The sequence below is a fragment of the Pimephales promelas genome, chromosome 11 (genome assembly GCF_988280905.1).
Source record: "Pimephales promelas chromosome 11, fPimPro1.hap1.1, whole genome shotgun sequence".
Taxonomy (NCBI): domain Eukaryota; kingdom Metazoa; phylum Chordata; class Actinopteri; order Cypriniformes; family Leuciscidae; genus Pimephales; species Pimephales promelas.
This window is the reverse complement of record NC_142779.1, coordinates 31,845,250-31,870,418: the sequence shown is the minus strand read 5'-3', so window position 1 is coordinate 31,870,418 and position 25,169 is coordinate 31,845,250. Positions and strand designations below refer to the sequence as shown.

General features: G+C 37.1%; 1 protein-coding gene across 2 annotated transcripts; it reads right to left on the bottom strand.

Annotated features, from left to right (window-relative positions):
* Positions 1-201: 201 nt before the first annotated feature.
* Positions 202-24,409, bottom strand: phf10 (PHD finger protein 10). Of its 2 annotated transcripts, XM_039690675.2 has the most exons (13): positions 24,273-24,409; positions 23,767-23,873; positions 21,594-21,707; positions 20,391-20,521; positions 20,152-20,235; positions 19,377-19,519; positions 17,071-17,220; positions 13,770-13,879; positions 13,460-13,610; positions 7,839-7,982; positions 3,237-3,345; positions 2,771-2,959; positions 202-463 (listed from the first exon to the last, which is right to left on the bottom strand). In XM_039690675.2, exons 1-13 carry the CDS (start codon positions 24,339-24,341, stop codon positions 378-380), a joined length of 1,587 nt encoding a protein of 528 aa, XP_039546609.2. In that variant the 5' UTR covers positions 24,342-24,409; the 3' UTR covers positions 202-377. The 2 variants fall into 2 exon arrangements, with proteins under 2 accessions (XP_039546609.2, XP_039546610.2); XM_039690676.2 differs by lacking the exon at positions 7,839-7,982 and having other exon boundaries at positions 211-463.
* Positions 24,410-25,169: the final 760 nt, after the last annotated feature.

The window sequence follows — 25,169 nt, the reverse complement described above, 5'->3', positions numbered from 1 at the left end:
GACGACTGACTTGTGTCAATGGTGTGGTTAAAACACCCTGTGCCGTGCGTCCTCCTGCTGCTCAGTTAAACACACGAGTCGCCGCGTAATGACTGCATCGGGAATTATGAGCATCACTAAGAAAGAATTATTAAACACTGGAGTGAGCAATGTTTCAAAACAATCAACAATTACTAAAACAAAAGCAACACACAATCAGTTTTAACTTTATTTTAAATGTTACAAAAACAATCTACAGTGGAAACAATATATAAAAAGAAATACAACAAAATGTAACAAAATTAATTCAACATACCAAACACATAGACTTATTCAAATAATAGAAAAATAAAAATTAATATCAAAAGTGTAGTAAAAATTGGTCAACTTTTGGGAGCTCATTTCGATTTTTTTGGTGTTTTTATTGTTCCTTTCTTCTGAGGTGTCGGTATTTCTTTGTTACATAAATCACAGACCCAGCAACCTGATGAAGAGAGAGAGAGAGAGAGAAAAAAAGTGAATGTTGGACTGTTCAAAAAGATCTCTTTAATGGAACATTTTCATTTTTTTATGTTGAGTGTTTTCGCCTTAACAGAAGCCTGTTATAGGAACACTGCTCAACACTAGCCTAATTTCCTCCACGTTTATTGTTGGCTTTTTCTTTGTCTCTGAAGGTCACAGTCTCAGTAAATAATTGAAAAAATAAATATAAATTTAAAGTTGAAATCAAAATTTGTCTATTAGCGTTTGTTATATACAAAACACTGCCGTTCAAAAGTTGTGGTCAAGTAAAAAAAAGAAAGAAAAAAAAAAGAAATTAACACTTGTTCTGTGAGGGTGCATTAAATTGATAAAGTGACAGTAAAGAAATTCAAAAAGTTACAAAGTATTCCAAATAAATGCTGTTCTTTTGAACTTTCTTTTTGTCAATGAATGCTAAAAAAAAAAATCATTGATTCCAAAAAAACATGAAGCAGCACAAATGATTTTAACATTGATGATAATCATGTTTCTTGAGCAGCAAATCAAGATATTAGAATGATTTCTGAAGGATAATGTGACACTGAAGACTGGAGGAATGCTGCTGTCAGTGGTGGACAGCAAAGCATTTTTACTTTGTTACTGTACTTAAGCACTTTTACTGTACTTAAGCACATTTTTTTCCTGTGCACCAGGTCTTAAAGTAACAGCAGCCTAATATCCCAGCTGCCAAATTATGAGATAATATTAAAAACATCTAAAAGCCAGTTTTCCATATCGATGTCTTGAAAATGCAGAGTGGCTAGTGAGAAAAAACGTTAATCTCAAGCCTTGTGTGTGTGTTTATTTATTTATATATATAAATAGCTGCAGACATGCATATAATTTGAATTATTAAAAATAAACAAAAATCGTGCCATAAATACACTCACCTAAAGGATTATTAGAAACACTATACTAATACTGTGTTTGACCCCCTTTCACCTTCAGAACTGCCTTAATTCTATGTGGCATTGATTCACAAGGTGCTGAAAGCATTCTTTAGAAATGTTGGCCCATATTGATAGGATAGCATCTTGCAGTTGATGGAGATTTGTGGGATGCACATCCAGGGCACGAAGCTCCTGTTCCACCACATCCCAAAGATGCTCTATTGGGTTGAGATCTGGTGACTGTGGGGGCCATTTTAGTACAGTGAACTCATTGTCATGTTCAAGAAACCAGTTTGAAATGATTTGAGCTTTGTGACATGGTGCATTATCCTGCTGGAAGTAGCCATCAGAGGATGGGGACATGGTGGCCATAAAGGGATGGACATGGTCAGAAACAATGCTCAGGTAGGCCGTGGCATTTAGACGATGCCCAATTGGCACTAAGGGGCCTAAAGTGTGCCAAGAAAACATCCCCCACACCATCACACCACCACCACCAGCCTGCACAGTGGGAACAAGGCATGATGGATCCATGTTCTCATTCTGTTTACACCAAATTCTGACTCTACCATCTGAATGTCTCAACAGAAATCGAGACTCATCAGACCAGGCAACATTTTTCCAGTCTTCAACTGTCCAATTTTGGTGAGCTCTTGCAAATTGTAGCCTCTTTTTCCTATTTGTAGTGGAGATGAGTGGTACCCGGTGGGGTCTTCTGCTGTTGTAGCCCATCCGCCTCAAGGTTGTGTGTGTTGTGGCTTCACAAATGCTTTGCTGCATACCTCGGTTGTAACGAGTGGTTATTTCAGTCAAAGTTGCTCTTCTATCAGCTTGAATCAGTCGGCCCATTCTCCTCTGACCTCTAGCATCAACAAGGCATTTTCGCCCACAGGACTGCCGCATACTGGATGTTTTACCCTTTTCACACCATTCTTTGTAAACCCTAGAAATGGTTGTGCGTGAAAATCCCAGTAACTGAGCAGATTGTGAAATACTCAGACACCAACAACCATGCCACGCTCAAAATTGCTTAAATCACCTTTCTTTCCCATTCTGACGTTCAGTTTGGAGTTCAGGAGATTGTCTTGACCAGGACCACACCCCTAAATGCATTGAAGCAACTGCCATGTGATTGGTTGATTAGATGATTGCATTAAAGAGAAATTGAACATAATAATCCTTTAGGTGAGTGTATTTGATCATGGGTTTGATGCAACCAAATCCTATTTCTAACTGTTTCCTTACAACAGGCTTCTACAAAGCTTGAGAGGTGAAGTAAGATTTCAACAGCTCAAATTCAACATGACAAGATTAGCTCAATATCGTGTTTATGTATTCCTGCATGGACATCGGAAAGAGACTGTCAGCTGCAGACTCACCCAGAGGAATGGAGTCCATGCCAACACAGAAGGTGTGGTAGCCTCGATCACACTTGTCACAGAACATCATCTCCTCCTCGTGGTGGGGCTGCTCGCAGACGGTGCAGGTCTTGCACTCCATGCACTGCCAGGGATAACTCTTGATCTGGGACACCAACGCCACACTCATATCCAAGCAGGACGGGTGACCTGAACACAAAGTGAGGCTTCTCATCATCTCCGCTATTCTCGTCATGCTATAAACCCTCAGGCTGATTCAAGAGGATGCTGACACTTAGGAAAAGATACTTAAGATATCATAAAACAGCATCTTCAATCATCAAGAGGACAATTTTGACCCCCGGCTTCCAGGTAACAGTTTTAAGATAAGTGTTGTTCGAATACTACATTTAAGAGAAATGTTTAAAGGGATAAACACTAGCAGTGTGGTAGACCACTACATCAGGAAGAGATGGTTTTGACTTACCACTGTTTTGGCACTGGGAGCAGTGGATGAGAGCCTCCGGTTTGCCTTTCTTGTTGGCCTCCTTACCCTTCTGGCATATGCCACATATAGCATTGGGAATGACCTTAGGCTGCAAGGGCAGAGTAATGCTATAAACGCCATGGCAACCAAGGTCATACATTACGCTCGAACCAAAACCACTAGGATTTTCAAAATTAAAGGGATAGTTCACCCAAAAATGTTTTTTTTTTCTCACCATTTACTCACCCTCATGTTGTTCCAAACGTGTATGAGTTTCTTTCTTCTGTTGAACGCAAACAACAATATTTTGAAGAATAAAATTGTTGGTAATCAAACAGTCTATGGCACCCATTGAAGCCAACGTTCTTCAAAATATCTTCTTTTGTAAAAGTATTGTTGTGGTAGAAGTTCATTTTTGGGTGAACTATCCCTTTAAATGAGCCAAAATACCAGAATAATCTGGGTGCAGGATCTTAAAAATAATTGGAATTGTCTAATATTAAAATTAAGAAGCACAAAATAAGTACACAAGCAAGAAAGAAAAAGAAAAAAAGACCAACATCTGTATAGGACATAAATCAGGATTAAACATACACTACCATTAAAAAGTTTGGGGTCGCAAAGATGTTTTAAAGAAATAATACTTTTACTCAGAAAGGGTGCATTAAACTGTTCAAAAGGGAGATTAAATACATTTATAATACACACACACACATTATATATATATATATGAAGAGTTCAGATGCAAAAGCCTCTAAGTGCCATTTGAAATTTTCTTCTAAAATGATAATTTTTACCAAGCTTGTATATTTAAGTTCAGTAATTTCACTTAAATGACAATGAAGATTACCTATGAATTGCCATTTAAGTGAAATTACTGAACTTAAATGTACAAGTTTGATAAAAATTATCATTATAGAAGAAAATTTCAAATGGCACTTAGAGGCTTTTGCATCTGAACTCTTCATATATATATATATATATATATATATATATATATATATATATAAAAAATCACTTTTATACTTTTACTGTATTTTTCAAATAAATGCAGCCTTGGTGAGCATATAGACTTCTTTCAAAAACATTAAAAACCCTACAGAGCCCAAACTTTTACTTGGTTGTGTATATAATTTAGAGTATATCAAGACTGATACACAATGCGACCATTTGAATAATTGTTTCAGTAAATGCTTGGAACAAAAACATGCAGGAAAACTTTTTTAGCAATGCATAAATTGTGATATTCAAAATTATAATTGAGGAAAACAGAGGAATCTACAAAAAAAAAATACATATTTGCTATATTAAGAAGAGTTGATCTCAAAAAAGGTGTTTCACACCAATAAACCAATACGCAGTAGCAAAAGCCAATTGTAAAGAATTACAATTGAGGAAAACAGAGGAATCTACAAAAAAAAAAAAAAAAAAATACATATTTGCTATATTAAGAAGAGTTGATCTCAAAAAAGGTGTTTCACACCAATAAACCAATACGCAGAAGGAAAAGCCAATTGTAAAGAAAGAGTAATGTGTATAAAAAGGCCACAACACCCAAAAAGTGGCCAAAATACAGAACATTTCTGTAATTCTTGTGCTACTAACAACAACAACACAGAATTGACACTTTCATTCAGTGCTCACAGCCATTAAGAAATCTCTCTACAGCCTAATTTCTTTAAAACCTCTTTATTCAAAAGGTTCCTCTAAATACGGACAAGTCAAAGGCCCTACCATAAAAACTGTGAAACTAAAAAGAGCAGTGATAACATTGTGCTGGGGAAACGAAAGAGGCAGGCCAAGCTACAGGTCAAAGACACATTTAGATGTTAGTGAAGTTAACGGAAGGACAAAAGCCTTCACTCTGTCACAGTAGGAAATAGTACTAGCCGAACTAAGAGTATTACATTAAAAAAAAAAAAAAAATATCACACAACAGGAACAAGAACATTTAATGTTTAACTACAAATACTTTTAACAAGACTCAAGAGATTGAATAAAAGAGGGATGGAAACAAACAAGCCAAAAACATACTGAGAGTGAGAGGATCAACAGAAGCTGTACCTACTGTTTTAATCAAGTACTGCACTGGGACTCGGGACTAAACCGCTTAAATCTTAAATTAGATTAACATGTACATTTTGTTTAAAGAAAAAAAAAAATCCAGTTTCATTTAATTCTGGAATTCATCAGACTAGAAGGCAGACTATACTGGCAGACTACTCAGTTTACTCTGCTCATACTTCTTTACATAATGAAACTACAGGGGGAACTAATAATTAAAGGAGTAGTTCACTTTTCAAAAAACTTTTGCTGATAATTTACTCACCCCCATGTCATCCAAGATGTCCATGTCTTTCTTTCTTCAGTCGAAAAGAAATTAAGGTTTTTGATGAAAACATTCCAGCATTTTTCTCCATGTAATGGACTTCAATGGGAACCAAACGGTTCAAGGTCCAAAAGACACTTTAAGTGCAAACTGTTCAAAGGGCTTTAAACGAATCCAGACGATGAATAAGGGTCTCATCAAGCTAAACGATTGCTCATTTCAAAACTAAATAAAAAAGTTTTTGTTTTATAAGCTCAAATGCTCGCCTTGCTCTGTTCTGTGATGCACGTTCGTGACTCTCCTGTTCAAACTCGTTCATCAAAATGAACGAATCTTTTTAGTCAATTAGTTCGTTTCGTTCGTTGAATGAACCAAACAACAGGCTTCTATGAGCACTATGAGCACTTAAACTCTCGGTTTGGACCTTGAACCGTTTGGTTCCCATTGAAGTCCATTATATAGAGAAAAATGCTGGAATGTTTTCATCCAAAAACTTTAATTTCTTTTCGACTAGAGAAAGAAAAACATGGACATCTTGGATGACATGGGGGTGAGTAAATTATCAGCAAAAGTTTTCAAAAGTGAACTACTCCTTTAAGACAAGTCGTCAAATAAGACTTTAGCTAAGATGTAGTCAAAATTGCTTCAAACTGTCCAATAAAAAGATATGCAAACATTTCCACAAGAAAAGGTTTGAATAAGAAAAAACCTTAGCAACCCAGAATATATACATGTATAAAAAACAACACCTATTGCACAAATCAGCATCATTTCTGTATGGAAAAATATAGCGTTAAATGCAAGCATGTGGGCAAGCTACTAATTTATTATTTATTTTATGTATTATGACACTGCCAAATTACTGTTTGTGATGTATTCACTTTTTATAATTTTGTTTTATACAAAAAAGTGAGACATTGAGGATAATTAGTAGTGTCAAGGTAAACCTTTTGTTGATCCGCCAAGCATTTTGACAAGAAAACAAAACAACAACTTACACAATTTAAACAGAGTAAATCAAAGGAAACACTGATATAAAGCATATTTAAGGTGCCCATAGAGTCAGTATAGAAAACAAACTGACTTCGACAATGTTATACCAAACAGTAGTTTGATAACCATTTCATGCCTGAAAGATAGTTATGCATCACTAGCATGACAAATAAACCATAAATAAAGCTCAGTTTAAAAGTGCACTCAGTTTGTTTCACTGGCTCTTCTTCATCTAGCATCTTTAAAGAGACAGTACATACAAAAATGCAAACTGTCAGCATTTACTAATCATGTGGCTCCAAACCTCTATGACTTTCTTCAGTGGAACATAAAATAATATATTAAGAACAAAAATATGAATTGCTTTCTTCAGCGGAAAATAAAAATTATTTTATCCATGATACAATGGATGTCAATGGTAATCAAAAGGTTTTCTTACCAACATTCTTCAAAAATGTTACGATTTGCAAAAGTCAGTTTAGGGTTAGTTGAACTATCCCTTTACAAGCTTTAAAAACATGTTTTAAACATAAAATACATGCTTGTTATTATTGCTATTTCGTTATTACTACAAGTAACTTGGTTGGGTTGCAACACAGCTGACCATGTGATTTCAAAACAATAGCTTCCTTATCCAAAAGTGCTATTCAAATTTTTGTTTCTTACGATTACATATGCATAAATCAGGGAAAGAATTACTGAGTGCACTCTTAATATTTCTTCAACCATTTCATATCTATGGATTAACACTTTTCAGAGTTTAGCAGCCAAAGAAAACCATCAACGTGCCCTTCACTATAACTGACAGGCAGGTAAGATAGATATTGATAGATAAATAGAGGTATTTTAAGCTATATGAAGTACTGTTCACTTTATACGGGTATTTACCTTCAGAAGTGCATCACAGCAAAAAAGAAAAGAAAAGAAAAAAGCCCTATACTAACAGCAGTACCACACAAAAACGTTATTGCTCAAAAGGTCTGTGCAGAACACAGGAACCGTCACTGGGTTTCCTGGCACTGAAGAAAACGAGTGCCACACTTAAAAAAGGAAAATAAGTTCCATTGACACGTGAAGTCCCAGTCTATGACCACCAGGGAGTGTGTGTTTGTGTGTGCGCGTGTGAGTGCATGAGAGTGCTTGGACAAGGTACTGATGATCAAGTCAAAAGAAAGAGGACTTCTCTGCTGAAAGTGCTGGAAAAGAGGGGTGGCGAAAAGGGGAGAAGAGAGGTGTTGGGTTATTTAAAAAAAAAAAGATCAGGGGCTTTTTTCTTCTACCTTGTACCCAGGGACAGATTTGTGTTGGATGCTGCGAGGAGTGGCGTCTTTGCCATGGGTGCCGGGACGGTCTTTGCTCTTGACTTTGGATTGAATTCCGCTGTCTTGGCTGTCTCCATCTGAAGTGTTTCCCGATGAACTGTCCTGCAAGTCAACAGGAAATAAATTGACCCACTTTATTTAAAGGGACACTTCACCCGTTTGCATTAAGCTTTATATCTTTAGAAACCCAGTCATATTTTTGAATGGTCATGGTTTATTCCCTTATTTTCCCCTGAGATGGGAGAGTTTTACTTCCTGCTTATTATGACGTAAAAATCGTCATTTAGCGTCATAAGCAGGAAATCACATTTCATTGAAATGTGTAGAGACTACAAACATTAGCTCATTATTATTCAAGGATGCGGGACCCGCTCACCCTACTGGCCTATTACAGATCAGTGGGTGGGATTTCACTTGCAGACACTGAATCAATATCCGCCATCTTGTTTTTGGAAGCTAAGCTAACAAGCGCTGTGGAGAAAGGAAGTATGACAATGACGGAAACTAAACGTGATTTGGAAGAAGAGGATTTCGAAAGTCTGCTGCTCGAATCCGCTATCTTTACAAGCCACAGTATAGTGAAGAGCAGCTGAGGCTGATGGAGGAACCGGAGGCGGCTGCCCGTCGCGGTCGAGGAGAACGGACTACAGCCTATGGACACAGCCGTCTGCTGCAGAGAATTTCAACGATGGCAATTTCTCCTGGATGAAATCTCTGAATCAGACGAGCACACGGATGTTTGCGTTGTGATGTGAACCATCATAGTTTCGCCTGACTGAACATCCAGGTATCATGCAGTAATTCACCATATAGAAAGGAGGAGTAATTCACTAATGAGTTTGCCAATGTAACATTAATGAGGTTTGTTGTGGGAAGAAGGAGGCGGGAACCGGCGAACATTGAAACATTTCAATAGTAAAATGAAAAAATACAAAACGAAAGTATAAGCCGACCGCACCTCATTGACGAATGATGTCCACACACAACATAAAATCAGGCCTGTTTCTCTCTCGATCTGCCGTTTATGCTCCCGCTCCTCTGTGAGAGATACGAGACCGGTCGGTGCGTCTCGTCTTTCATTATCACTCACACCACCGGCCTCGCGCCGTCCTCTCGCGCCACTCTCATGTCCCTCGCCCTCGATCGTCCTGCTCGCCACAGCCAACTAACTAGAAATTTTGCGCGAATTAAATTTCAAACTCTGGTGACAGCTGAACGTTAGCCTTGTTGATGAAAGAATGATTTCTCTGATGTGCGCGCAGTTCCGGATTAATGAGTGTGGCTAGTGGAGCTGTGCCAATGTGGTGCATTGTGGGTGTTGTAGTCTTTCATACAAATGCACCCTTCGGTTATTTTCTGTCTTTTCTCGGTCAAGAGGGCACCAAATTCAAAAATGCTTTTACATTTCGACTATATATGATCCACTTTCAATAAAGATTGTTGAAATGGGTGAAATGCTCCTTTAAAGGCACATTATGTATTTTTTTGCTTTAAAAATAGCAAAAAAAACTATCTATGTTATATATTTCTATTAGATGTGTACTTACATTATCCCGACAGTTTCCACCAACTTTCAAATCTGTAGAAATTTATAGTTTAATTCGAAGACACGGGACGTTTCTTTATTTCCGTTCCGATTATAACAAGGTGGAAGCAATTGAGAACAACTCAGCCATGAAGTGGTAGGCCACGTAAAACCAGAGTGCGGGGTCAGCGCATGTGAAGTGCACAGAAGTCGACAACGTTCTACAGAGTCAATAGCGACAGACCCCCAAACTTCATGTGGCCTTCGGATTGTGGCCGAGCAGCTGCATCCAAGCCTTACATCACCAAGTGCAATGCAAAGCGTGGCATGCAGTGGCGTAACGCATGCCGTCACTGGACTCTAGAGCAGTGGAGACATGTTCTCTGGAGTGACCAATCACACTTCTCTGTCTGTGCCAAGTGTAAAGTTTGGTGGAGGGGGGGTTATGGTGCGGGGTTGTTTTTCAGGGGTTGGGCTTGGCCCCTTAGTTCCAGTGAAAGGAACTCTTAATGCTTCAGCATACCAAGACATTTTGGACAGTTTCATGCTCCCAACTTTGTGGGAACAGTTTGGGGATGGCCCCTTCCTGTTCCAACATGACTGTGCACCAGTGTACAAAGCAAGGTCCATAAAGACTTGGATGAGCGAGTTTGGTGTGGAGGAACTTGACTAGCCTGATCTCAACCCGATAGAACAGCTTTGGGGAGAATTAGAGCAAAGACTGCGAGCCAGGCCTCCTCGTCCAACATCAGTGCCAGACCTCACAAATGCGCTTCTAGAAGAATGGTCAAAATTGTCCATTGTTGTACAATTCATACTTGTGTGTGTGTGTGTATATACAGTGTATATATATATATATATATATATATAAACATTTAATTAAACCAATTACATGTTAAGAATTTTAAATAGGCTATATAAACTAATATAACTTAAAAATATAAAAGCTAGTAAATAAAGAGAAGAAAAAACAAACAAAAAAAGCATTACAAGCGATAAACAAAGAGTGCTTTATATCAGTATTTAAAAGTAGGCTGTCCGAATGTTTTTTATTCAATAGCTGGAGTGATTTCCCCCTCAGTTTAGTGTAGATACGATAAGCTGCATTCACACTAATGCACATATCTCTTGTAACTGTAAATGTGGTTTGCCCTGTTGGTTTAAGATATGACTGACCGTGTTTATATTAATTTCACGTCAGAAAAGCATTTTGAGATGCAAGTACATTTAACCAATGATTCGCTCACAGCCGCATGCACGAGCGCTCTTCACAAAGCGTGCGCGCAAGTATTTTAAAATGAAAGTGATTTATCTCAGTGATTTTCATAGTTTTAATATATAAGCTAATTGCATTCCAAAAGGCATAAATAATGCCTTCGTGGAGCATTTGTAAGAAAAATTCCGGCGGCCAAGACTGCGCACTGCAAGAGTAACGTTATAACATCAAGCAAAGCGGCAAAACCTTTGCAATGAAGCCCGCGAATGTCCCTGTAATTCAGTTAAACCCCGAACTTTGAGATATTATGTTTCAGAAGGTTCGAACATTGTGTGTGTGTGTGTGTGTTTAAAAACTAAGCTCAGACTCGATTCTGAAATTGTCTGAATCGATCCAGAATTGTTGGAGAGAGAATAAATAACACAATATCACATACATTAAAAATAAACTGTTCTTTCCTGTATGCCAGATCTATATGCATAGCGTGCCAAGTTGTTGCTTGATCTTGCTGACTGCTTTTCTCTCACGTGTCACGTGACCAGTATAATCGCAGCTTTTGCGGTTAACAAATCGTGTTATCATATCGCGATATTATTGCAAATGCAATTAATCGTTCAGCCCTAGTTTAAAACGATGTCCCACTGTTATCTGTATGACCAATTATATTTTAGGTTATTTTTGATGTTATCAGGAAAAAAAATGCAGCAACCCCAGAGGGTTAACTATAACTAAACTAGTCTCAGCCTCAGACGTCACAACCACAGACTGTTAGCTAAACGTTTGATGCATAAGGCACACAAAATTGGAAACATTTCAGGAGTCTGATTGGTTGAACTCTACAGGACTTCCAGGAGACGTGTGTGTCGCGTTCATTAACGTTCCACTCGGAAACAAAGATGCCGTGGTGCCAAACCCCCTCATGGAAAAAGAAAATTATTTTGTTTAAAACTGTGATAAGCACTTATCAGTATTAACTAAACGTTGGATTTTCAAAGTATGTAAAGTTTGCATTATAGACTCGAAGGGACATCGAAGTTACATTTTAATGCCCCTAAACATGACGCGACACAAAACAAACTGTGATTGGCTGCTTTACATGTCAGTCAGACAGCTTTAGGGCCAATAAAAGCTGCTATGGACTCCAGGGCTCGTATTCGTAAAGAATCTTAATGCAAAGAGTTGCTCCTAGTGGCAAAATTCTAAGAAAATTAGTTTTACTCTTAAAATTAAAGAAAAGTGTAAAAAGTAATTTAGAGAGCATCTTAACCCTTAAAAGAAGTCTTAAGGTCAAAATTGTTAGGAGTATGGATGAGGACTTTTAAGAGGCTTAAGAGTTTCTTTAGCAGAAAGACAAAGAAGGAGAAGAATTGTGTTGCAGACAATAGATGACTGAGTTGATTAGACGCTATAGATTGACAACCGGCCCGAATTTTCCTTTAAGTATGACCTTAAAGTTCATCCACTAACTGGGCTAACAGTAAACACTGTTCCTCAGTCCAGTCTGGCTTTTTCGTCCATCTTGGTTTCGATTCCATGTTTGTTACATTAAAACCAACATTCAAACCACCACTTAACTAGATATGCCAGCAATCATTGCAATTGGAAAGAGTGGAATCATTTTTATCATTCTAAACCATTTAAATACCTTATAAAAAATTAACAGCATGGTAAATAAAAAAAGGATTTATATACACATACAGTGATGTGAATAAGTTTGGACACCCATGCTAAAGTTGCCTAAAAAGAGGAATAAAAAAAATCATCTTTTGGATATTGATCTTAATGTCTTAATTAGAAAAATGAGGAAAACTCCAACCGTTAAGGATACAAATTTTCTTTGTGAATGAATAATGTATCATAAATAAATAAATGTTTTTCCTTAAAATACAGGGTGCATAAGTCAGGACACCTTGGAATTAAAATATCCCCACATCATCACACACCATTCCTAGAGATTGGCATGGTTTTACTTCAGTTAGCCTAATAGCTGGTTTGATTTGCATTGAAAGATGATCTGATGGAAAGTACCCCATGCCAATCTCTAGGTGTGGTGAATGGTGTGTGATGATGTGATGATATTTTAATTCCAAAGGCCAAGGGAACTTTATCAGGATGCATATTATCCTGGATCCATGAAATAACTGGCTTTTAAAAATAAAAATCTGCCTGACTCTATGGGAATTTAACATAGGGGTGTCCTGACTTATGCACCCTGTATTTTAAGGAAAAACATTTATTTATTTATGATACATTATTCATTCACAAAGAAAATTGGTGTCCTCAAAGGTTGGAGTTTTCCTCATCTTTCTAATTACGGCATTAAGATCAACATCCAAAAGATGATTTTTTATTCCTCTTTTTAGGCAACTTTAGCATGGGTGTCCAAACTTATTCACATCACTGTATATAATGTGTCTGTGTGTGTGTGAGAGAAAGAGAAAATGGTAAAATAGGAAAAAATTATGCATGTAATTTCAAAGTCAAGGCTTAGACCATATATTTAAAATCACTCTTTTTTTCCTTCTTGGACAACCAACCAATCACAGTCTTCAAAAGACTGTGTAATACATAGAAACGGGGTCAGTCCCGCCTCCTCACTAAGATGAAAGTTTTTGTCTTTTCCTTACTCAGAGTTGCTCTCAGATCGGTCCCTAATCGCTCTTAAGCGAAGACTCCAACATAAAAGTTAAGCTAAATTAAGAGTTTCCCGAGAGGATTCTTAAAATCCTCATGAATACGGGCCCTGACCTTCTACCGTCAGTCTGGACGTCTGGCTACGAGAGACTCTAACTCAACCAACTGTGCATTTATAGTCACGGTCACATGAAAACAACTTACAGAGGAACCTTTATGTTTTTTTCCGTCTTCTTTTCCATCTTCCCCATCATCAGAGTCGCCATCACTGTCCAGGGCAGGCAGCTCAGGGTCCAGCGGAGGCTCAAACAGAGCTGTGTTCAAGGGCAAGTAGCGGAGCTCATTTGGAGAGTACCTGGATGAGGCAAGAAAAGCTCCATCAGAAAGCTAAACAGTGGCTATATTTTAGGACAACATTCCAGTACAATGGAGACTACAGTAACTCATAAACAGGTAAATCAGAAGCTCAGCAGGATTTACAAAAAAAGCAGCAACAATTTATTACACAATTCACCTTTTGTAGTACTCTTGGAACTGGCCAGGGATGAGTGCAACTGGGTATGGACCGGTCTTGGTTCTTTCTGGAGGAAGGACTTTGTATTTTCCTTGAGGTACCTGAATAATCTAAAGGTAGAAGAGAAATAAGTTAATAAATGTTTACATAGATGTTCAGAGCCATTGCTAGGGTGTTTCAGGACCTAAGGTTTTGTACATACTTTTCATACGTTTTCTATACAGAATTTTGTTAACATGCCTGTCTCGACAAGTATCCTTACAAAGTCTGTTACGTCTTAAGAGAATGTAAATAGTTAAGAAAACGGATGCGTATCTGTATATTGGATCTATGCATTCAGTCAGAGTGACAGCAGCCTAATATTCATATCTTATAATGTTAATAAAAAAAAACAAAACAGAGACAATCCCTTGTTAGACCTATAAGAAAAACTGTACATTTTAAAAACCTGTTTATAGCACTGTTGGTAACACTTTACAATAAGGTTCATTAGTTAACTACATTAGTTAACATTAACAAAGAATGAACAATACTTCTTCAGCATTTGTTAATCTTTGTTAATGGTAATTTCAACATTTACTAATACTTTTTAAAAATCTTGTTAACATTAGTTAATGCACTGTGAACTAACATGAACAATGAACAGCTAGATTTGTATTAACTAACGTTAACAAAGAATAACAAATGGTTAGCCTTATTGTAAAGTGTTACAGCACTGTTTATTTAATTTGTCTCTTTGTTCTATTGTATTTATTTATCTATGCATGTTCAGTTGTCTTTAATAACATCTGATCTTTATTAGTTAGGGCTAGAAGCTTTTGCAATGGTATCAAAGTAGTAATTTAAACAAGAAATAGAAAGAAAAAGTATAATAGTCTGCCCCAACACACAAACTTTTTTTTTTTTTTTTTTGCCGATCCGAAAAATGATTGGATCTGTGACTCAAAAAGTGCAATATTATACAAACCGGAAGTTTTCAGTGTGGTCACTAGGATAATGTTATTAGGGTATTCTGGCTGAGTATTAACCCTTTTCCACCAAAAAAGAACTGGTTCGGAACTGGTGCTGGTTCAAAGTCGGTTCGGAGTTGGTTCAATTTGCGAAACTTTCCAGAACCTATTTGTTCTTCCACTGACTAGAGCGCCCAGGGAACGACGTTGTTATGTCACTGTGTAGGTCGTCATACGTCTTAGCTAGAAACGCTCGCGAGTACAACATTACTTTGGGATTATCTCTAACTCGTGTAAAGAAGGCTTTAAAAACAATTGAAATATGCAAGTCTTTTAATCTTTTCCTTTGATATGTAATCTTTTCTGATTAGGCATGTACCCCTAATGTTTTCAATAAAATAAAAAATTAAATTAAAATTGAAACGTTTGAGACAACTTCAACCATAACAATTACAAACGCGGACTCCATCGTGTTTCTGCAAATGTTTCTCCTGGCTTTGCGATCCTTTATTATGGTCAGAAAAGATGTTTAGAACACATCTAAACCCGCCCCAGCCCCCGACGTAAAGCATGACGTGGTAAAAGAACGGTTCTAGTCCAGCAAAGAGTTGGTGCCACTTAGGAACAAGTTTTCCTGGCCGAGAACCGGTTCTTTGGCTGTCGAAAGACAAAGAACTGGTTTGTGTGCAGGCTCCGGCTCTCAAAATGCTTTGGTGGAAAAGGGGTATACAAGGGCTGCGTTTGAGTCAAATTTGTTATGTCCTTTCCTCTATAACTTCCCTCCGTCTTTGCACAAGTGCCCTTTACTGGTGGAACCCTTAAAATGTGTTCACACCTGCCTTGTTTGGTTCGATTGAATCGAACTCTAGTTCGTTTGCCCCCTTGGTGCGGACCTTTTGGGCAGGTGTGAATACAGCAATCAAACTCGGGTGCGGACCAAACAACCGAACCGAGACCCAGCTGAAGAGGTGGTCTCGGTACGGTTCCAAACGAACTCTGGTACGGTTCGTTTACGGTGTGGAACATGAACGACCCAATTGCAAGAAAGCACTGCGTCGAAAGAGAATATTGCGCGTCTTTCTGCGCGTCGTGTGTGAATGTCTAATCGCGCAAAGATGCAAAAAAATATCATTTGCAGTTCATAAAGCATTTGCAGTTCACCACCTTTTGGTGGTGGTTGACGAGTTTCCCCCTTAAAACGAGTGCCGAGAAAAATTCTATATGTAATGAATTATTATTATTATTAATGTAAGGATAGTTACAATACAAGGATGATGATGCGTTAATTTACGTTAAACTGGACAAACTTAATCGCAAGCGTTAACATTGACAGCACTTGTTAGTACACAATAAGAATCTCATTATTTGAATGAGTGAACATAGCCCCTCTCTATGAATGAAAACTTTATACCTTCTCCGTCTTCTGTGCCACTTGTAACGCAAAGTTGAGATGTTGCCCAGAGATAAAAAAAAAAACAGAAGGTGGTCGAATGAAAAGATGCACGAGAGACGAGAGTTGTCGTATTTCCCCGCGTTTATAGAGCCAATCAAACGTTACACTCGTCGTCTTCTCAAAATCCGAATTACAACTTCGTATAGATGACATTGTATCATATGATACTCATTAGTTTCTTCATATTGCGTTTGTACAGAATTAACACAAAATTAGTAAAAGAACAAATATTGCAGTATGAAATATATGGAAATATCTCCATGCTGAGCCTTTTTTGCACTTCCTGATTTCCCTTGAGAATCCTTGTCCAATGAATGGATGACCTTAGCACACATGTGGTTTGGTTTACAAATTTTGGTTCACTTGCAAAAAGAGCAGTGTGAAAGCGAACCGTACCAAAAAAAAAATAATAATAATTTATTTGGTCCGGACCAAAGCAAGTGAACTATCGGACTTCCCTGGTGTGAATACACCCTTTGATCACTTGGAATCTGATATGGAGCAGATTTATTATTTACATTTTTTTACCTTGTGAATTTACGCACCATTCTATAGGCCTGTATGTATGCTTGGGCGATTGGAGAACATATTAAACAAATAAGTGAGACCTGCAGTAACGTAGTGTGATTGTGTGTACTCTACTGCTGTGAGTGGACTCGTTCCCTCTGTCAGAAGTGAGAGGTCGAGGGTCAGTCCAAATAAACTTCCCTCGCCCACTTGACCCACTTCAAAAAGGCGGGGGGTGTTGGGGGGTGGATTCCCCTGAGGGGAAGTGCTTAGGGAAGTGTACGTCTAAAAGTGGAGTACTAGAAGATTTCATTTGTGTATCTAAATGAAGCTGTTTTATATGAATTTTACACACTAAAGCAGATTATCAAAGAACATGAGCGCATCTTACATGTGTTTGAAGGTCAAAATAAGCCCTTCTCTCTTCCATCCGCTCTCGGTTGAAATTACTGTTGAATTCAGCAGCTTTTTTAGCTGCTTTCTTTATGTACTCCGGCACTTTACTGGCTTCAACTTTTTGAGGATTCTGTTGCTGCATTTGCTAAAAAGAAAAAAAGTCAGACCATTAGCACTCACAGACTTCATTATTACATGCTTATTACTGCAAACAAGGATATAACAGTTGAAAAGTCACTTATGCTCACCAAAGATGCATTCTTGCGAAATATTATTCAAATTTAAAATGATTTTCTATTGAATATATTGAATATGATTTCCTGTGATAGCAAAGCTGAATTTTCAGCATCATTCATCCAGTATTCAGCATCACATGATCCTTCAGAAATCATTCTATCATGACGATTTGTTGCTAAAGAAACATTTCTGATTATCAATTTAACATCAGTTGTGCTGAGATATTTTTGTGGCAACAGTGATTTTGTTTTAATAAACTAAAGTAAAAAAAAATGGACTACTTATGCATACTACTTAGTACGGCTCAGGCATTTCTGGTAACAGCGTTCAGTGCACCTACATAGAGACAGTTACTCAGGTTTTAGGCCTGTCAGTTGATTAAAACAATGAATCATGTTCTCAGCATTAACATGAATCATTTCCAAATGTGCATTGTGTGTAATAAATGAATATATTTCCCTACTAACCTGCAGCAGTGTAGTACTCATTTACAGTGTTGTTCACAAACTGATCATATTTCATATCTGTTGAGTTTCCCTTTATAAATGAATTTGACTGGTAAAGAGGATTTGCTTGTTGTGCTCTTATTCCAGTTATTTTAAATAGTTTGAATGAATTCGCTACTTGCCTTAAGAAATGTAATGATGGTAAAGAAATTTAACTGTCTTAAACCTTAACACATTGACAGCATTACTACTATGATTTTTGGCATAAACATGTACCGGTAAATGACATTGAAATTACGGTCAATGAAAAAAAAAAAAAAACTGAGCGCTTAAAACATTTAAAACAGTAGGTGGCTACAGCACACTAAATATATACCGTACATAAGCGAATGTCAGCGAGCCATATTTGAAAACTAAACTCAGTGCATGTAGTTCATTGAAATAGATTTTTTGTTGTAACAATGTATATAGGGATATCAATTTTCAAAAATTCCCATGATTAAATTAACGATCAATTAATCGTTAGCATTAATGGCAAACAGCATTACAGGGTCTGCAAATGCTGCTCAAAAAGCTATGTTCCTCACCAAATTTATAAGAATGGTTTTTAATCTAAATAAAGGGTTAGTAGGATTGTAAAATGTTTTGATGTGGTTGATAAATTAAATTAATTATTTAATATATAAATATAATGACAAATACAATGCGTCACCAACGCCGCCTCGGATGTGTGCTTGTCAGAATGTGTGACTGTTGTGGACGCGCTGGAACAACGCACTGAAAACGGCAACCAAACCCAATGAATTCACAACCATTTAATAAAATAGTGTTCTCATGTTATGTAATATGACAGTCCCACATAACCATTGTGAGTCCTGCATTCTGCTTGAGTGGCGTGCGCTGAACCATTGAGCACTTAGTTAGCGTTTTTTAACGCATCCTTTTTGATATTAATCAGATATATACAAAATAAACATAATATTACAAAATTATATCTGCACAAAATGACGTGAATGCACAAGTGAACTTAAACTAAGTTACGTGCCATTCAAAATGACTCGTATTTTGTGGTGGACGCGCTCTTTTTGGAACAACGCGACATGGCATCTAAACCCAAATAATTCACAATGTTTTATTACAATATTGTTCTCTTCATAATCTTGTGTAATATGACAGTCCCAGCAGTCATTATTAGTCGTGCAATGCATTGTCGTGCATCACGTCAATTCTTAACCAAATGCATCCACAAAATAAACTATTACAACTTGCATTTGTACAAAACAAAAGGCTGCGAATGCACACGCAAACTTATAGTCATGATGAAGGTGTAAAATAGTCCCAAACAACTCCGGTGTGTGTCATTCAGTGGGACTAAACACTTCACCACACCGGCGCGCTCGCTTACATGTTTCGCGGATGAGCAGCAAACACACGCATGATCCTGCTTAATTGATAAGTTTTATCGATTAAATGTGTTATCAACAATTAATCGATCGCCGATTAATTGTTAACATCTCATAATGTATAACGCAATGTAATTCATCCTTGCGGAGTAAAATTATTTGTATATAAGAGTACCATATAATTTATATAACGAATAAAAGAGTGTGTTACTCACTGCACTAAGAGTGCTCACAGAGTACTCCTTAGTTATCCTCTGCCGCTCTCGCTCCTGCAGTATGACCGAGTACTCGGCATGTTTGGCTGGGTACTCCTTAATCATCAAATCAATAACTTCATCACTGCGCAAAGCAGTGAGACCTAAGGGAAGAAGGGTGGAACATCAATATAGGATTCTCACATTACGCCTTAGACTAGGCTGATACACTGAATTTATTACTGCTGTTATTATAACTAATTAAAAGGATAGTCCACTTTTTTTTTTTTTTGATTTTACAACTCCCCCAGAGTTAAACAGTTGAATTTTACCGTTTTCTAATCCATTCAGACGATGTTCGGATATTTAGAAGAATATCAGTAACCAGACAGTTTCTGGTCCCATTGACTTCCATAGTATATTTTTTTCTACTATGGAAGTCAATGGTACCAGAAACTGTCTGATTACTGATATAAAATATCAGATATAAATATCAGAAAATCAGCTGAATGGATTTGAAAACGGGGGGGGGGGGGGGGGCTGGTGGTTGTAAAATGAGCCTATTTCAAAAAAATAAGTGGAGTATCCCTTTAAGCTACACGTCAAGGCTGAAAAGCTGTTGAGCAAATTATTAATTAAATCACTATGTTGGAAAAGTAAACCATCTCTGTATTAGACATAAATCAGTTAATTTCAGGGTAAGACGAAAGTCAACTGTTGTCAATGTTTTCTGTGAAGCAAATGCAAGATAATAAAAGAAATAGAAGCGAGAAAGACTGAATTATTAAAATCTTACCCAGTGTACACTGCGTTTCCGTAATGACATTTTGCTCTCTCAGATACAGTTTTTCTTTGTGAGACAGGTCTCTTCTTTCCAAATCTGGTATAAAGTTGAAAATCAAAACATGTGTTGACAGCAAAATACAAAACTTCACCTCTATCATCAGTAACTGAATCACTATTTGACCGATAACATGAAAACCATTCAAATTCAGTTTTCCCTGCTGATAGTTAGATGCTTGTTGTCGCTCTTACCTGGATACTTCCGTTTGAATGACGTGACTCCCAAGTACTCGCTCACTTGTTCTTGTAACATATAATACTCTCCTGTGTCATCCGGAGGCCATTTGTATTCTGTCAGATTTTCAGCAGGGAAGTATGTTGGTCTGGAAAGAAACACAGTAAGACTCAATACAAAGAAATTAACACTGGGCCAGCCAATAACACCACCAACAGGTGCAGTTTCCTAGAAATAAATATAATATGATGGTGCAAGAAAAACTGCTAAATAGTTCCATTGTCATGGTGAAGGAATCTATTTTAATAATAAAAGAAAATGATGGGTCGTTTGAAATATTTCTAGATATATTCTTTTAACACTCACATTGTGTTCTGGTCATTTTGACCCAGAGAGGATTTTCTGTTCCCCAAATATGCTAGTTAATGTATTCGCACGGAACTAAAACGTCCTCACTAAGGGTATTACAACTTCCATAAATTTGTTTATTTTTGGGGGATTTTTTTACCACCTTCAAAAATGACCGGCCTACAAAAACATATTATAAATCTCTCGCTATGCCATGTTTTTGCCAAATATTTGGTTCAAACTTTGTGTCAACTTGTTATTATTTTATTTCAGCATACGGCCACGTCAGCCTAGCCGTTACACCAACTATGACATTATGGATAAGTCAATTTGACCTTTTCTTATCAGACCAAAACATACATTTAGGAGGATGTAAGTTTCCTGGATATATTCGTTGCTCTTCACTTCCACTTCTCTTTTACCTCTACAAATATCTTGCTTCTTTGGGATCCTTCTTTCTTTATAGTCTGATCTTCACAATCTTCATATGTTAATACTTAGGAATTTATAATAAACTATAGAATACAATATATTTTATTTTTGTTTAAACTTATTTGCTATTTTAATTTTAACTTTTTTAATTTGTTTGTCTATAATTTCACTTGAATTTGTTATTCCTTATTCAAATTTGACCTCTGACAAAATCACTGCTTGTCTGCCTGGATATCATTGCATCGCCGGCCAAAATAATAATAATAACAATAATAAAAAAATAATAATAATTCAGCCTACACAACTGGCAAGGTTTAAAGGGGAAGACTTTAACAGTAATGTGTGTTGAACATCACAGAAGTCAATTTTACCATCTGTTAGTTTGGATTGCAGGAGAAAACTAGTAAATAAAAACAAAAAAAACTGTATTTTCAACTTACGGGTTTAAATTCATCTTCATGTCAGCATCACAGGATGTGTCGTTTTCTTGCACTACAGTGGATTGATGACTCATCGGTGTCTCATAATTATTCATAAGACTGCATGTCCTTAACCTATGAAAAGATGCCTTAATTATTCATGACACCACGTGTTTATTTCTATGACAGGCGATTCAAACAGTGAGATGATCACATACAGTAAGTGAGAGATGGATCAAAACCAGTCAAACGGCTTATAACAACACAGCAAAATAAGCCTCAAAAGTCATCAAAGATGCAACAGCATGTTCATATATATTTTCGATGCAGAGAAGAAATGCTGTAGATTTAGTGCATTGAATTATAGCTGTCACTAGCCTGACTTCGTCATATTCTAGTCAGAATATGAGTCTTAAACTTCTCCGTAGGGCTTTGATTATGAGGCGTGTCTTAACCGAACCAGGAAAAAAAAACTCTGCAGTCAATTGGATAGTCACTAAACTTACAACCAATCAGAGCAACGCAGTAAGCGAACTACTTTGCATACAGTTGTCAACTACAGAACTTACTTATTTTAGAAGTTAAATAACGTACTCCTCTATTATTGCGATTAAAGGAGAAACCACAACGACCACAGGCTATTCATTACGTCCCATCATTTAACGACCGTCGGATCCAGCTGATAAGTTACACTTTTGCCGAATCATGTAGGAAGGATGGCAATTCTCTGTTTGTCTATTAAAATTAATGCGCTGTCAATTTATTTTACAACAGACGCGACAGCGGAATCTATACGTCATCTTTGAGGGAAACGTTAAGCGCTCTTTGATAACGTGATGATTACGTCCTTGCAGATCATCTGTCTATCATCGTATAAAGCCCGCCCTGGCAATTTGATTGGCTCAAACGTTTCTTGTCTGATCATAATTACTCCTTTTATTTTATTTTTATTTAACCTTTATTTAACCAGGTGAGCACATTGAGAACACATTCTCATTTACAATGGCGACCTGGCCAAAAAAGCGTCGAGGTACAAAAAACATAAGTTACACATAAAATTACAAGACAAAGTAGTACATAATAAACATAGAAGATTAATACAGATCCGTAGATCAAGTGCACAGATCAGGTTAGCATGTACAATGGTCTGACAGTAAATTTGCTAACAATGATTTAAAAGTGATTAGTGGGACAGTGGATTCAAGTTTCAAAGATTTTTGAAGTGTATTCCAATCATTAGCAGCAGAGAACTGGAAGGAGAGGCGTCCAAACGAAGTACGAGCTTAAGTAGCCACCAGAGTGATATACCTGCTAGAACGAAGGTTCATAGAGGGGATTGCTCTCGAAATTAATGCTTGTAGATAGGGTGGGGTTTTACACAGTAAGCATTTATAGATAAAAAGATACCAATGTTTTTGACGCCGGGTATGTAATGAAGGCCAGCCGATTAAACTGTAAAGGTTGCAATGGTGAGTGTTATATGGAGCATTGGTGACAAAACGGATGACACTATGGTATACAACATCCAGTTTCCTAAGGAGATAATTTGAAGCGATTCTGTAAATAATATCACCGAAATCAATAGTTGGAAGAATAGTCATTTTCACAAAGGCAAGTTTGGCTGGGAAAGTAAAGGAGGCTTTATTACGAAATAAAAATCCAATCCTAGATTTGATTTTAGCTTGAAGCTGATTGATGTGGGTCTGGAAGGAGAGTGAAGAGTCTAACCAGACCCCTAGGTATTTATAGGTATCTACCCACTCTATTGCAAACCCGTCTAGAGTTATGATACTTTTTGAACAATCAAGTACAGTGTGAGATCGATCAGTGGATCGAGTCCAGACCGAACTTCCCGACCAAAAAATGTTGTGGGCAGGATTCGGGCTGGCATCCAGGCTAAGCTGTCACAGGATATGTGCCGCATGTAATTTACCGTGAACATATAAAACCAAGAGTATATTGTGTAGGTGTAATGGTACATTGACGTGTGCATCTGTGGGAAGCTTTGATAGTTTCATTTTGCTCTCATTAAAAGTGTCTGACTCTGAAGCCGTAGCTTTGTTGTGGGTCTGTCACTTTTGTAGCATTTTCAAATCTGTGGCGTGGACTGACTGCTGCTGCTGAAACAGGTGGGTTTCATGACCCTCTAATAAAAACACATTTGTTGATTGTGTGTGTCAGATGTGCTGCTCACCCCAGCTCTTGGTTGGACGTGTCACAGCTCCGGGAACTGTCCCCTGAACCCATCCTGCGTCTCTTGAGGGCTTGACTTCCATCACTGGAATTCTCCTCAATGTCATCCTGTTTCAAGAGACATAAATGATATTTCTTAAAGGAAATTTCAACGTTCCCCATTGGGAGGAATTGAGAGATAATGTTTAGCAGCGCTACCTAGATCTAAACTCATATTATATGGCCGCAATAAACTATTAGTGTCTGTCCAAAACCATCTAAATAATACATGTGGGGTCATTTCATGCGTTTTAATTTCTTTTAGATAAGAAGTTTTACCCTGAGCATCACATAACTTATGCATTTATCTCTCTGTCGGCTAGCAGGCTAATAGTAAATAAACAAAGGCGACTCTGGCTCACATTCAAGTTTTTACCGACGCAGTAATAGCATATATGTGTGCCACATATTCTACAATGTTATAACTGCAGTCTGTGCCACAAGATGTAGCAGCAAACATTCACAGACCTTCACGGACTGCGTCCCAGGAGTCGCAGGATTGCTATCGCACGGTCTCGGCGACAGAACAGCCGCCATGTTGATGTTCTGCCAATGAAAGAGTGTCGCATTCCGACCGGAAACTAGGAACACAAGGAAGTGTTCCGACCTCAACACGTAAATATTTTATGTTGAAAACAACATTTCATTTAATCCTATTTACATTTTAGACACTTTTCATTTGAATAGTTTATACTTAATTTAAAAGCAATATCTGTTATGCTTGTTTTTATTATTAATTGAATGGACATCATTTGAAAACACAAAAGGCTAGATTACTTTGATTATCTCTCCAAAACATTAAAGCATTGGCCCGTAGCTTACTAAGTACAATGCATTTTGAACTTACAGCTGGAGTAAAATCTAAATTAATTAATTACATATAGTGTGTGAGTTTTCTTTACTGTGACCCTAGAGTAGAAGACAAGTTATAAATTATTGTAATCTAAAGGCATAATTCATTAATAAAAAGATAGCCTATTACAGTGGGGAAGTGAAATTTTTTATTTATTTATTTATTTTTTTTTTTTATTGAACACAAAGCACAGGGGATACATCAAGTAGAAAAATAGATAAAATTAAAAAACAAACAAAAAAAAAAAAACATTATGCACAAAGACGACGTAAGCAAGGCAGTACAAAAGGGACCGTTCAATAAACAAAAAAACAAACAAAAAAAGATCACGAAACAAGCACATCAATACAGGAGGTGATTTACAAAGAAACCATAATTTTTTTAAGCAACAAAGTAGTTTTAGCAGCTTTCTTATTAGCTGATAAACAAAGAGAGTCGTAAAATAATTTTAAATCAACACAAAAAAGTTGAAAGTTGGGCTTAGATTCAGTTACTTTACATTTATGAAGATG

Bases quoted from the DNA above. Each gene is read 5' to 3' on its own strand.
- phf10 (XM_039690675.2), bottom strand. From the start codon at position 24,341: ATGGCGGCTGTTCTGTCGCCGAGACCGTGCGATAGCAATCCTGCGACT. The intron at 20,522-21,593 runs GTAAGTTGAAAA...GTTTCTTTCCAG, and splicing joins ATGAAGATGAATTTAAACCC to ACCAACATACTTCCCTGCTG. The intron at 13,611-13,769 runs GTGAATTGTGTA...TGCCTCATCCAG, and splicing joins TTCCAAGAGTACTACAAAAG to GTACTCTCCAAATGAGCTCC.